Source organism: Clytia hemisphaerica, unplaced genomic scaffold (genome assembly GCF_902728285.1).
Source record: "Clytia hemisphaerica strain Z4C2 unplaced genomic scaffold, Clytia hemisphaerica genome assembly, whole genome shotgun sequence".
Taxonomy (NCBI): Eukaryota; Metazoa; Cnidaria; class Hydrozoa; order Leptothecata; family Clytiidae; genus Clytia; species Clytia hemisphaerica.
This window is the reverse complement of record NW_027103335.1, coordinates 291,332-306,609: the sequence shown is the minus strand read 5'-3', so window position 1 is coordinate 306,609 and position 15,278 is coordinate 291,332. Positions and strand designations below refer to the sequence as shown.

Here is a 15,278-nt window from a genome sequence, read left to right as displayed (position 1 = left end):
CCACGGGACTGCTTTTTCTCTTATGCTCTCTTACTCTACAAAGTAGATCCAACATAGCATGCGTTACAGCACGGACATTCAATTTTATAAACTACTTTGCTTCGTAGAGAAGTATCAACACGTGGTTTTAATGATGGTAAACATGTTTTCAATTTCCTCAGTGTAAATAACACTTTGCAGCGGACATCCAACTTCTTTAAAGATCCCTCAAACTTCTCGGAAAGTTTCCCTCTATATTGCACAAAAATCAATTTTTCTTCTCTTTTCTCCTCGTCGTCTTCTGCAGTGTTTTCCTCTTCTGGTTTTGTCACTAATGAATCGATTGTTCTTTTGATAATTGGCTCGATGAATGATAACGGATAATGGTTGTTCTGCAGAATCGTTTTGGCTTTCGTTATACTGTTGAGAAAGTTCTTCCAATTGCTGCACGCCCTGAAAATACGATGTATCAATCCTGACACGACAGATTTTTTTTTACTTCAAAGGTGCTATAGCATGAAAGTTCATAGTTAATCCGGTGTCTGTTGGTTTTGTGTACCAGGTAGAGCTTAATGATTCGTTCAATCTTGTTAACTTCATATCGAGGAATGCAATCGAGTTTTCATTTTCTTCTTCGTGGGTAAACTTCAATGATGGATGAATGTTGTTTATTTCTTCCAGCTTTTCTGCGATAGCATTCTTCTTTATATCTCTCAGGATGTCGTCCATGTACCTTGTGAAAAGCTTGGCATCCCCTTTAATTTTTTGGTCGTATTTGCTCAGCCAACCATTAGGTAGATGTGGTGCAGGTGGACTTCCCATTGCAAGTCCGTCAATTTGTCGCGGAAGTACCCTTCATTGGTTTGCATAACCACGTTGGAGCTGTAAATTTTCAAAAGTTCAACAAAAGTGGCTCGACTTACAGGTGGCTCTTTGTATTTTCCTGAGTAAAGAAGATCAGTGCAATGTTCAATAGCTTCTAGCGCAGGAACGTTAGTATATAGTGAAGTAACGTCAAAACTTACAAGAACATGATCAATGGGAAGCTGGATGTTTTGTAGCGAGTCCGATATTTCTTTTGTTGATGAATTAATCTTACATTCCTCTACTACTGATAACCATTCTGATATTTGGAGAACGATCTTGTGATATGGTGAACCCGGCATGGATAGCACTGGTCGAAGGGGGACATTATCTTTGTGAATCTTAGCAAGTCCATACAGTCTCGGTGGTTGACTTCCCAATGGTCGTAACTTCTTCATTAACGATTCATCCAATTTTCCCTGACTGTTCATTTGTTTGAGGATAGATATGATCCGTTCTTCTTCTTTCAAAATTGGATTTTTAGCATTTTTCCTTGTCGGTTCTACTTTCTGAAATTGAGGTAAGTCTGTGATTTTCTTGATCTTCTCGTTGTAGGTTTCTGTTGACATGACACATACACCAATCCCTTTGTCGAATGGAACAGCTAGCAGTTGGTTTTCTTTTAAATAGCGTCGTGTTAACATTAAATTTTTCGGGGTAGTCTGTTTTTCACAATTTTTAATGTAGGATAGTGTTTTAAGATTAATATCAGGGATTACCTCTTCATCCACTTTTTGATCTCTACAAAACTCCATTAAACCATCCTACTCTGCTAATATATCTTTTCGATCAAACTTTTCCATTGTAGAATTTTTCGGTCCGAGGGAAAGTGTCTCTAGTACATATTTCGGAGGCGTTTTCTCGATTCCATAACAAATCACTGTATTTCGGATGTTTAAAAGTGGTTTCTCAACAAAAGAAATATCGGACTCGCTACAAAACATCCAGCTTCCCATTGATCATGTTCTTGTAAGTTTTGACGTTACTTCACTATATACTAACGTTCCTGTGCTAGAAGCTATTGAACATTGCACTGATCTTCTGTACTCAGGAAAATACAAAGAGCCACCTGTAAATCGAGCCACTTTTGTTGAACTTTTGAAAATTTACAGCTCCAACGTGGTTATGCAAACCAATGAAGGGTACTTCCGACAAATTGACGGACTTGCAATGGGAAGTCCACTTGCACCACATCTAACTAATGGTTGGCTGAGCAAATACGACACAAAAATTAAAGGGGATGCCAAGCTTTTCACAAGGTACATGGACGACATCCTGAGAGATATAAAGAAGAATGCTATCGCAGAAAAGCTGGAAGAAATAAACAACATTCATCCATCATTGAAGTTTACCCACGAAGAAGAAAATGAAAACTCGATTGCATTCCTCGATATGAAGTTAACAAGATAGAACGAATCATTAAGCTCTACCTGGTACACAAAACCAACAGACACCGGATTAACTGTGAACTTTCATGCTATAGCACCTTTGAAGTACAAAAAATCTGTCGTGTCAGGATTGATACATCGTATTTTCAGGGCGTGCAGCAATTGGAAGAACTTTCTCAACAGTATAACGAAAGCCAAAACGATTCTGTAGAACAACCAATATCCGTTATCATTCATCGAGCCAATTATCAAAAGAACAATCGATTCATTAGTGACAAAACCAGAAGAGGAAAACACAGCAGAAGACGACGAGGAGAAAAGAGAAGAAAAATTGATTTTTGTGCAATATAGAGGGAAACTTTCAGAGAAGTTTGAGGGATCTTTAAAGAAGTTGGATGTCCGCTGCAAAGTGTTATTTACACTGAGGAAATTGAAAATGTTTACCATCATTAAAACCATGCGTTGATACTTCTCTACGAAGCAAAGTAGTTTATAAAATTGAATGTCCGTGCTGTAACGCATGCTATGTTGGCCAAACTAGTCGACATCTACTTTGTAGAGTAAGAGAGCATAAGAGAAAAAGCAGTCCCGTGGGAAATCATTTCTCCTCGTGTAATAAAGAACTGTCAATGGATAACGTGAAGATTATCGCGAGCACGTTTCGATCTATTACCTTTTTAAGACATTAGAAGCGTTACATATTAATGACATTAAACCGAGTCTTAATACAAAAGACGAATATCGATCACGTGCGTTAGTAATTAAATTTTAATTGTCCTCTCTAGGGAGTTAGCAATTTCTTATTTTTTGACTTGCAAATATTGATTGAATATTTATTTGTTGATAGAGCTTGTATATTATTAGTTACACGGTTTTCTCGAGGTGGGATACGGGATATACAGGGTCAGTAAAACCGTATTGGTGGCGAGGCTTGCCGAGTCCCAATACGGTTTTACTGATCCCTGTATATTCCGTATCCCACCTCGAGACGACCGTGCAACGGATTTATCCCGTTGAAGTCCCTTCATCTTTTCCAAAAGCACGAACAAAATTCAGAACTATCCATCAAGTAGATACTTACATCAAAGAGCTACAAAGTAAATCAAACAGTGAAAGTGGGATCCATGAAAGTTGCATTTTATAACATCGCAATTAAAAGTCGTGCTGTATCCATACAAACTCAAGAAAAGTAAAAATCAAAATAACTTTGAAGATTTTCTGTTTGTTGACTTTCTCAACCTCGACCATTTCAATTTCGATTTCAATTATTTTCAAAACAAAACATTCGAATTTTGATCAAAACATTCGAAAGCACATTCGTCAATATGCAATGTCTTCTTTTTTTTTCAATCGAACGTGAGGGAGACAGATACGGTATATATCCCACCTCCACGTGATGTCTTTTGACCAATGAAATCTTTAGAATCTTACTGATGCGGGATAAGTGTATGTATGTGTATGTTGTGATGAAAATATTTCTTAAACTGTTTTTAACTGTTTATTTTATTATGTTTTTAGCCTGATGATGATACAAAAGTATCGAAATATATTGCAAAATAAATAAATAATATTGCTGGTCCAATTTATGGCTATATCATGATGATATTTCATGAATACAGAATTAACAATAATACGAAATAAGAATAATGAATAAATATCCCGCGCTTTTAAAAATGCTTCATCGGCAAAAAAATGTAAACAAAGATGGTAGCAAAGGTGGTGTGGTGTGGCGAACTTGTTGTGTGTGCCAGATAAGAGTAGTTAGTTTTTATTTTAAGTTTTTGGGACACTATCTGAGAACCGCTCTGTTTCTTGGTTTTTTATACAGTATTTTACACAAGTATTTTACATGTAGACATCTTTTTAGGGAGAGAAAGTGGTATCGACCTTTTTATTCAAACACGACTCTTCTTTCTTTCTTGTCTTATTCATCCTTTCCTCCTCTAGCCCCCACTGCTTTCAAATCACCCTAAAGCTAGTCCCAACCCTACCTGGACACCCTCCCATTCTAGACCTTTCCCGGGGGGGGGGGGGCACTCAATCTGAAAACGACCATACATTCGGCGGCAAATTTGGCTTCCAAAATCGAACCCTTACAGTGCATCCAGCTTGCAGAGAAAATTTGGCCAAAAAATGACCCTTACAGAGCATTTTTGGCAAAGTTTTCTATCCTTTACAGGGAAAAAAGTCTTCAATTTGGCCCATATCCTCAATGTTTACACGCTTACAGTGTATTTTTCTCATTTTTTTCTCCTGTCGTCCCTTACAGTGCAGTTCCGACCCTTACTTACGTGCCGCACCTCAGGTCATTTACCTTAAGTGCCCCCCCCCAGGATCTTACCCTAACTGAAATCTATCATTCCAAGGATCGGAAAAGTCTATGAATTATTATCTAATATCCCAGAGACTGTCTTAATCGAGCTAACTGTTTTTTTTAATTTTTTAACTTTTATTGTTCAATTAGGTTTGACTTAGTTCAATACAGTAGTGGAACAGAGTAAGGTTAAGACATTCTCTGGATTATCCAATATATATATTGAATACTTCCTCAGATATATAAATTGAAAATTACATTTTTTTTAAAAGGCTTAATAGTTGAAAATTCTTGTGTGTTGGTCTTTTGTTTAGAATCATTATTTTTTCTAACAGTCAACTTCTACAAATTAAAAATTGAGTTTTTTATAGAATTTGACATGCGTGTCTAAATTTTTAATCAAAATCAAAAGAAAGAAACTTGAAAAATGAAATAGCATCAAACTAGACGGTTCCCGTCGTCGCAAACACCGGTTTAGCTTGCGCATCAAAAGCCCTTAGGATGATAAAGATGGTAACTCTAACTTTATTTTTAAGGGAAATTCGAAATTCGAATTAGTTTTCATCAACCACGGGAGTATATCGAGTAGCTGGAAGATTTCTCGTAAATACCTTTCTATGCTTCAAATTGAATGTGAGAATATGACTTGAAATCTTTACCATAAAATTAGCTTAGTAAACAGTAAACTGAGTTTTTCCGGAAGTTTGAAGGCGATTTAAATTTAATCGAAAACGGGAACATATTAAGCTTGAATTCTAAGCCCTAAGAACGAAATATTAGCACTTATAACTGATTGAAATTCGAGAAATCGCATATTTAATGTTTTGTGAAGTTATTTGGGCCCTAAATGACGTCATCGAAAGGTCAATAAATTGTTTACTTCGCTGAAATCAATTTGTCATTCACCCAAAAGATTCTTTCGATAACTTCCGATCCAACCATTGCTTAATTCTTTTTCAAACTCGAGATGTTGAATTTTTCAGGTTTTGATGACGTCATCGGACCCAAAATGTCTTAATTTGAATATATTTATTTTCGAAAGTTTTTATATACCCACTGTTACTCGCCCTCCCATCTTATTCCCCATAGAATTTCCGATCCAATAAGGGGTCAACCATCTCCTAAATCCTTTCCAATCTCGAGATATCGCATTTTTCCTGTTTAAATGACGTCATCAAGTGAAAACGCCTAAAAATTCGGCCAAATTTCAAAGTCACACTCAAGCCTCGTAACTCCACCAAACTTTTTCCCCATAGAACTCTCGATCCAATGAGGGGTCAACGACCTCCCAACTCCTTCTCAAACTCGAGATATCGCATTTTGAAGTTTTTTCCAAATCTGTGACGTCATTCGGTCCCTTTACCCCTAATTTTGTCAACAAAAAAACAAAAAACGTCCAATTATTTCCACGGGAAAGTGGGTTATTAAATTTGCAAAAGATTTGCACTGCAACGACCTCTTCACAAAGATTTTCATAGATTACCTATATCTGTATACTCTTACGGCTATGTGAAGCCCGTGATAGACGGAGATGTCTCTTAATTCTGGGCTAGCGTTACAAAAAATTTTCATAAACTCATAAGAAAGATGGCATTGGAAGAACTTTTGGAAGAACGAAGTACAATATAATAATAGCGTTCAGCTTGAGGTTAACGCTATTACTATTATTATCCATATCGGAAATTCAAACAACGTTTTTTTCTAGCGTCAGCCCAGTCTTTTCGCTTCAATGCAATGACTTCAACAAGTTTTGAGTACCCTTGCGAGCGGGCCGCAAATGACCAAAATATATTTTTTTTCTGATGTCGGTTTAGTCTCACCGCTTCAATGCAACGACTTCTATCAAACAATTCAAAGCTAGTGTAAAATGTCAAGTCACAGATGCTCAAAATTTCATTTCCAAATATAATGCAAAGACACAAGAAACTTTACGTTTGTCAAGAACAAGGGAACTAGCTAGAAATGTTTGCTATGAGAAATATGTATAGCTTTGATGTCATCATAACACAAGACATCATGTAACAATGAATGGAAATGAAGTCAGAAGAAAAACACCAAGTAAGCGGTTCAAGAACACTGATTTCCCATTTTCATTGGTTCTCAGATTTCTAAGAACAAGTTGTGATGTGGTTTCTGATTTTAATTGTATATTGGACTTGGAATGGACTCACAATCACCCCACTCAATCTTTACAATCCCTTTCTTTTAAAGATGTTGCTAAATCTACTCAAGATGAAATTTACAAACTATTTGAGAAGGGATTCACACCTGGTCTTGCATACCGAGAATTTTGGAGGTTGGCAAAGGAGTCATGCAGTACAGAAATTGATCTTTACAAAGTTACTGCAGGTAGGGCTGTATTCCCAAGACGGACTACAGCCATTTTTACACTGAATATCATAATTCAAAATATGATAGCAAAGACATCCAAGCAATGTTTGTAGCCTTGGAAAGTATGTTTGATTTGATCTAATAATACAAATAAAAACTTCCTACATGATTTGATAATGTCTTTTCTGTTCATTTATTGTTTTTAAACTTTTTAATAATGGTTTAGTCAGTAAAAAACAGCACACATTGAGATTATAAATGCACTTTTAATGTCCTTTAATGACTTTGAAATTGTAAATATCTTCTTCAGCTAAAAGCAATTGGATCCGTCTACAATATATATTTTAATTTGTTTAAATTCATCTCCATTAGAGACAATTCAGAAGTTGAAAGAGGGTTCAAAAGATGCCATTATCAAATTTCAAAAGTTTGACCCAACTGAGAATGATCCTTTTATCTTGGTTGTGGTCACTGGTTTGATGCTCAGAGTCGATGAAAAGGTACTTGAAAACATGAATTATTATATTTTTGTATAGCTTAGATTTGTTTAGTAACTGAATCGTTTTCTTTCTGTCTGTGCTACTTTCGTTTTCGCACGCAATGTTTTTGTTCTTCCAAAAGATGACTTTTATTTTGTTCTTGTTCCACAAATTTGTTTAACGATATTCGCGCCGTTTTATAAAGACTTTGTTTTGATTGATAGATTAGATTTTTTCTTTCTTTCTTTTGTTTTATGTTTTCGAATGTAATTAACGACCTTATTTGATTTGAGACATTCGAATTCTTTTCAAAACAAAAGAAATCTTTTAAACAGAATCTGTTAAAGAAAAGAACAAATATAAAATAAAACACAAGAATCATAACAAGTTTGTTAGAGCATCAGCAACATTCAAAATACATTCAAAAGGCGGTAAAAACTAGAATTCTTTCTTCGTAAAAAGGGACTTTTAAACAGGTATGTCGATAATTATTTTGCTGTAAATCTAAGTCATTGTTGAATTTGACCAAGTTTCTATCTTTCTGGGCGCAAAAAGTTGAAATTTTCCTATTTTTCCTATTCTTAGTGGGACTGAAGTTTGAGTTTCCGATTTTCAAACTGCCATGTTTCAAAAAAGGCACCCTTAAGGCCGGCACATACCCATACCCTTCTCTTGCCTAAGTACCCCCCCCCCGGGCTGCCTTTTTTCGACGAATCGCGTGTCATGTCTATTATTTCACTCCGCTTATCTTGACATCAAAGTTTTCCTAAACATCAAGAACTACGGCAAATATAACGCGAGCAAAGCGAGAAAAAAATTGCAGAGCCGTCTCGGACGTCGCTGGTCGCCGGTATGGTGTAATTTGGGAATGACGCCCTTTCTGTTTTCTGTTCTTTTTTGCCATAAAAATCTTTTTCAAAATATGGTTAAAAGATACGTCACCCGGGAGGGATAGAGTCAAACTTTGAAGAGAATTCTTCCCTTTAATTTTGAGTTCATCGTGTTTAAGCCACCTTCCCAACATCTCAAAGGACTTTAAATGCGTTCAGCAAACAGCTAAACCGGCGTGCGACGCCGGGTACCGGCTAGTTTTAATTATTGGTATAAAGATTTTTTTCAATTTAGCTTCAAACATCTGGAGAAATGTCATTTGTTGACTCAAGTGGAGGAATGAAAGAACACAATGTGTGAATATTTCTGATAGTCACTCATTCTTTCATCGGAGCATTGCCCCTCGGAATAGTTGTTACAAGTGATACAACAACATACAACCACCACCAGACCCAAGAACAACAGATACTCTGACTCGAGCATTCGAAATGTATACTTCATCATTACCAGGTATGCTATGTGCTTAAAATCTAACTACCATCAAATCACATAGCTATATAGAACAATAGAGCTCTTTGAATTTTTTATTGCTAATCACAAAATAATCCATTCATATAAAAATTTCTTGCTTTTATTTACAATTATTGTAGATTATGCGTTTTACAAACATCCATCTGGACCATCCATCATAATGACAGACAATTGTGGACCACCAAAAAGATACTAACCTATACAAGGAATCACCCCAAAGTTCTTTAAAAGATCTTAGAACCAATATTGAGGCCTTCCTGGAAACAATATATTACCACCAACACATCAACGAGGAAACATTTGAATTCCTTCTACCACCACCAGACCCAAGAACAAATTTATTCTACATACTACCAAAAATACTCATCCCAGGAAGGCCGATAGTTTCTTCAGTAAACTCTGTTAACGAAAAACTATCAGAATTTTAAACTAAATGCATCCAACCACTTACCAAAAAGATTTACTCACATGTGTCTTTAACATGTAAATCTTTTTGGTAAGTGGTTGGATGCATTTAGAATTTTTACGCTCAGTAGTAAATAGGAAGACCCAAAATACTACTTACCTAGTGACAATAGATGTGAACTCACTATACACTAACATAACTACCCAAGAAGGTATAGATGCATGCCTTGACTATCTAGACAAATATAAGGATCTACTTCCTAAGTTCACCCAAACAAAAGAATAATAAAAACACTGTTCCACTTTATACTTTCAATTCAATGACATCTTATACAAACAATTACAAGGCGTGGCGATGTGGACAAGGGTAGCCCCATGCTTTACAGACCTGTTGTTAGGAAAATTTGAAGAAGAATTCATACTTACACCAGAAATTAAAAACAAAATAAGACTATACAAAAGATTCCTGGACGACATACATCCTACTATCAAATTCTCACATAAATACTCAAAAAAACAAATAGATTTTCTTGACTCAACCATTTACATTGATCAAGTGACAATCAAAAGTAAACTATACAAAAAACAGCAGATACAAATTCCATACTGCACTTCTCTTCGTACCACCCCCTGCATACAAAGGCTAATATAATACGAACACATGCACTTAGATACCGTCTGTTGACTGGAGACGACCAAATTCTAAAAAAAGACCTAAATAAACTAAAAAGACACATTGAAGAGTCATTTAGCTATATTTCTGATCATTTTTCACTGAAATTTTATTTGTCTACAACCCTTTGTCCATGATTGTCTGAATTTTGAAGAAAAAATTGAACAGGGGTCTTCTCTGAAGGGGATTAGCTGGAGTTTTACAAGATACTTCACTAATTGGTCATTTGAAGTGATAGAGATGACGCGTTCTTTAGAAAAAGTAACAAATTTGTTTTATTACTGGTTAACGACCAAGCAAATCAAATAAGAGCTTGTAAAAACTCCAGCTTGTCCCCTCTGAAGTGGCAATTTTCGATTAAAGTATCTCAAAGAGAACAACCAGAAGAAATTTCTAATGATTTCGACCATCACATCAGGAATTATACGAAAAAAATCAGCCATTTTCAGAAGTATTGACACCCCCCTCAAATAGACTCAAATGTGGAGCAGTAGAAAATGCTGAATCAGCAAAAATAAATTTTGAGACTCAGGAATGATCCTCAACTTTGAGCTTGAAAATGCTCTAAGTCACAGAATTTTCAGACTGCCATTCAAAAATTCGATAAATAAATTGTATGCCTGTTATAAAAAACAGTTTATTGTTACATATATATGGTGAAGATCAGAGATCTGACCTCAAGGAGAGAAAGTGCTGAAAATACTAAATAAAATAAAGATGAAACATAAAAAGGCACTAATATTTTTATATCATCGTCTTAAATATCGTAAACTGATTCAGCCTCAGTTTTGGAGCTAATTTGTTCTAGAATTAGAAAGTATAAAATTAAACACAAGTGAGTTACTAGTTGTCTGAAAGTGCTAAGTTTTGGCGATCTAGTGCCTCTACGAGGATTATGTCCTGGAAAATGTACATATGTACCCTCTTTGGCCTTTGGGATAATTTATAGAATTAGAAACTAACTCACAAAAATATTTAATAATTCAGATTAGGTTATAATTCAATAGTGCCTTCAATATATATAATCTGACATAATAATACATATAATCTTCAATTGCTGTCAATTCCTCAATGATTCTGTAATAAAAATAAGTTCTTAAAAAAATTTGATTTAGTGATATAATTTTACATGTTATTATTTGTTTCAAGCCAAATTGTTCGCAAATAAGAAGCAAAAATATAAACATACGAAATTATCTATAGAAATTCATAATAAAGGAACATTTTCCCAATAAAGATTATAAACGAAAAGAAAAACATAAAGAAACATATTTCTTTCTTCCGAAATATGTAAACAAACGGAAACAAATCAATTTCTATGAAATGAATTAAAATGGAATGTTTTTTTGTTCGATTACCAAATTCAAAAGGGAGTTTCTAAACGTCGACCACGACCAGCGACCAGATGAATTTGGGTTATCGAGTTTTTTCCCTTTCTCCAACGTAGAGTGTCTCTCCTAATAATTTGAATATATTTAATATTGAAGAGTAAGCTCGCCCCTGTATGATCTAATTAAAGCCACGTGTCAAATACTTAAAACAACCATTTCGACGCTCTTGGAGCTTGATTATGGTGTCAATTTCTATTCTTTTGTATTATCAGCATCACAATAATTAGTGGCACAAAATCTTTTGAAAATGGTTTGAGAAGCTTTGTATTTCATCATCAGATTGTTATTTCTGTCAAAATTGGGTTGGTGTAATTTAAGATGCACGATCTAACGATTTACGATTCGCGATGCGCGATCCATGCATAAAATATGCTGATTATTCCTAATAATTATCATAAAACTTGAATTATATAACATAATTCTAAAACAATGGCATAATCTTTTCTCACTTTTGTTTACCACAGTAAATTTATCCAAAAAGAAATAAGTAAGAGCAATGGAACTACGAATAATTACGACCGTAAAATTATGAAAAAAAAATACATAATCTTACAATAGAAAAAGTTAAAGTAATAAACAATGCACAAGAAATATTTTTGCTCTCAGTTTTAACAATCATTAATCGAATATAGATGAATTTCTATCTTAAAGCAAATAGAACAATATATTGTAGAACAATATGTTTTGCGGACCGTAATGTACGAAGCAAAAAACGGGTGCTCTATTATGAAAAAGAATTTTCTTCCGGTAAACAATTCCCCTAGATTGATTCAAATTATGAAAAAGAGAGAGAGTACAGAAGGTGAATGCACGTGGCTTTCATTTTCTTTTAATCTATGAAAACGCACTAAAAGCTTTTTTAAATATAATTTGTATAATCTTACATAAATGATGTTTTTAAAAATAATTGAGCTTCAGCGAATGAAAGTTTGTAAATTGCCTAAATATTTTATCATGATTAGCATAATTACGCATGAATTAACATATTTTATGCACGGATCGCGAATCGTGCATCGTAAATCGTTAGATCGTGTATCGCAAATTACACCAACCCGTCAAAATTAGTCATTTTTTCAGTATAAAGATAATAGAATAATTGATTAGATTCATATCTCTAAAACTGGCCTTCCCAATATTTTCCTACTAACAAGTTCTATTCATTCATATTAAAGGCATCTCATTCAGCATGATTAAAATATTTGGTTTAACAAAGCTTACAAACATCTTACTTAATGACCCTGTCAATATTTTTGTCAAATAGTGTCACTTTGTCAAGAAAATGACTGGTTACTTCAAAGGTCACTTTTTAGTATTCTGTAGTCTGAATCGCAGACCTCTACAAAACCCCAGGTAGTATAGTTCTGCTTAATGATCTACCAACCGCTTTCCGGTTCGCAAAGGAAATTTTGACGAGTTAATAATTTGATTGGCATTGATGCGTACGCAAATAAGATCGTTTCGAACGTTTTCAATGGAATGTTTACATTCGAAATTCGAATCCGAGACCAGAAAAACAAAACAGAAAAAAAGATAAAAAACAATCTGATGCGCGCATTATGTACAGTCTGTAGATTTATTTTTGACTTTTGCTTTTATAAGATATCTGGTCTGTAAATTTATCAAAACTTTTCCATCACCTCTTCGGTCGAAGCTAAAAAAATACAAATACGAACACAAAAGTGAAAGAAAACAACCAGAAACACTCCAATCTTATCAAAGAATTGAAGCTAAGTACCTGAAAAGATACAAAGGCCAAACAGTATTAACAAGCAACATGCTGAATGGACCTACCTAATGATTAACATCAGATGAAAATAAGAAAAAAGTGACAATAATTGTACAAAAATTCAGAATGGAAAAATAAAGCTTGTGTGTTGAATAATGTAAAATGGTAAAAAGGAATTTCCCCAAATACGAAAATCACTTGAACCATTCAGGCCCAAAAAACCTTTTAAGCTGTTTTTTGCCCAAATTTGCCCAAAATAATTTTCCTTAAAAATATGGCTTCGTCACATTTTGGGCATTGCCATTTTGCATCATTGTGCAAAAAATCAGAAAAAAATAATGAGTCAACATTGTTAAAAGCTATATTTTCTTATTTGGTTAAAGGGAATTTCCCCCAAAATACGAAAATCCGTTTTTTAAGGCGAATAAGAATTTTCCGGGAAAAACCACATCAGCCATTCTTTAGAGAATCTTGCCCTCCATCTTTGTACAAAAAATCAGGAAAAAGTAATGACAGGATTTTGCACAAAGTCCAAAAAACCCTATTTTTGGGTAGTTTTTGGCCCAAATTTGCCCAAATAATTTTTTTCTCAAAAATCGGGCTCCGTCACGTTCTGGGCATTGCCATTTTGCATCATTGTGCAAAAAATCAGAAAAAACTAATGAGCCAATCCTGAGAAAAGCTGGTAACAGACGGACGGACGGACGAACGGACGAACGAACGGACATGGGTTAATTTATAGGACCTCCACCGGGGCACCCGGAGGTAGGTCCAAAAAGTGAAAGTGCCAAAGCTGAAGAAAAGTACTTTGTTTGTTTGTTTTAACATTTATGGGCCCTTGTTGAAGGAACAACAACACTCCCTTTTGTAGAATCATAAAGAACTAATGTCAGAAATATTCAGTATGACCCCCAAAATGTACTGTATATACATAACTAGAATACCTTGAAATAATCTGTAATATATCTGTAGAACTGACAAAGCAATTATCTGGAGCCAAAGTGATCAACAAATCCAGTGTGGTAAAAAATTATTCACTCTACAAGTCCAGATTCAAGCATCAAAATGTAGTTTTATGAAGCAAAATTTTGTTGGTGGACATATTAATCTCCACATTAAACAAGAAAGGAGGAAGAAAAACAAGCAAACTTTCTTCTGCCTACTTCTTTTCCAAAATCCAAATATATTATCCAATCTATGATTTGTTGCCTCACAGAAAATTTAAACATTACGTAATGTTATATTTGTAGACACTCGCCAGCTAAAAATGTCTTTAGCCGTATATCGGCTAAAGGCGGCAAATCTCTGGACATAGGAAATATAGCTTATTAAGCATCCTCTATAAGGAGCACGAATCCGTTAGTGGATGCCAGCAGCCTAAGTATTCTGAGAACTTGATTTAAACATTCTCTCTACGGTGGAGAGAGCAGATAAACACGATAATCCAAATTTATTTGGTCGCCGGTCGTGGTCGCCATTTCTGGTCGAATTTTAGAAACTCCCAATTCAAAAGGGCAAAATATTCCACACAATTTTATATACCAAACGTTATTGGTGATAAAAGAGAATCTAATAAAAATAAACAACTACCTCATAATATTTAGCTTCGTAACAGAACGTAACATTTTTTTTGCTCCAGCATACCAAATTTTACAGACCTAAGACCAGAATCTCTGAAAAATTCATTTTGGCAGTTCTATAATATGTATGTATGTAATAGTTTATTTCAAGTTGACGAACAGGTAGCAACAAAGGCTAATAAAAGTCAACGCTACTTTACAATTTGTAAGGTGATTACAAAAAGCCGACACCGTCAATATAGGTCCGGCAGTTTCTACACGGGCATGTTGTAGGCCTCACTGCTTAATCTTTTCCTTAAAAATACTAAGATCAACTATATCTCTATACTCATCCAGAATTAATTCCCAAACTTTTAACCCTAAAAATGAAAGTGACTCTTAACCGTGAAAAACAGAGTTTATTTCCCTTGATTTGAAGTAAGGCGTTTTGCGATTTACTTTGATATTTTCATCATGTTTGAAAATTTCTTTAGTTAGATCTGATATGTTTTTTTTACATTTGAAAAGTTCTATTGCTAACAACTGAAGATTTTCATGGTGGAGTTTGATGGCACCGTCTTTCTCTAAAAGCTGCTCAAAAGTAGATGTATGATCAGAATACACTATCCTCAAAAATCTTTCGTGGAGGTGATTTATTTTTTGATCCAACCTGAAACACCCAGACAAGCGAACAATAATTGAATTGACTTAGAAAGAAGGCATTCATGAGCCTTTGCTTTTTCTTTTGATTCATGTACGGTGCTACCCTCGCAAGTGCACTGATTTTCTGGCTAGCTTTCTTATAAA

General features: G+C 34.7%; 2 protein-coding genes across 2 annotated transcripts; one reads left to right on the top strand and one right to left on the bottom strand.

Annotated features, from left to right (window-relative positions):
• Positions 1 to 758: 758 nt before the first annotated feature.
• Positions 759 to 1,598, bottom strand: LOC136817605 (uncharacterized). Its single transcript, XM_067073934.1, has one exon. The coding sequence runs from the start codon at positions 1,596 to 1,598 to the stop codon at positions 759 to 761; it is 840 nt and encodes a 279-aa protein (XP_066930035.1).
• A 136-nt stretch (positions 1,599 to 1,734) lies between these two features.
• LOC136817596 (uncharacterized) lies at positions 1,735 to 2,253 on the top strand. The gene has a single exon (XM_067073926.1). It carries the CDS (start codon positions 1,735 to 1,737, stop codon positions 2,251 to 2,253), a length of 519 nt encoding a protein of 172 aa, XP_066930027.1.
• Positions 2,254 to 15,278: the final 13,025 nt, after the last annotated feature.

Bases quoted from the DNA above. Each gene is read 5' to 3' on its own strand.
- LOC136817605 (XM_067073934.1), bottom strand. From the start codon at position 1,598: ATGGAGTTTTGTAGAGATCAAAAAGTGGATGAAGAGGTAATCCCTGAT.
- LOC136817596 (XM_067073926.1), top strand. From the start codon at position 1,735: ATGTTTAAAAGTGGTTTCTCAACAAAAGAAATATCGGACTCGCTACAA.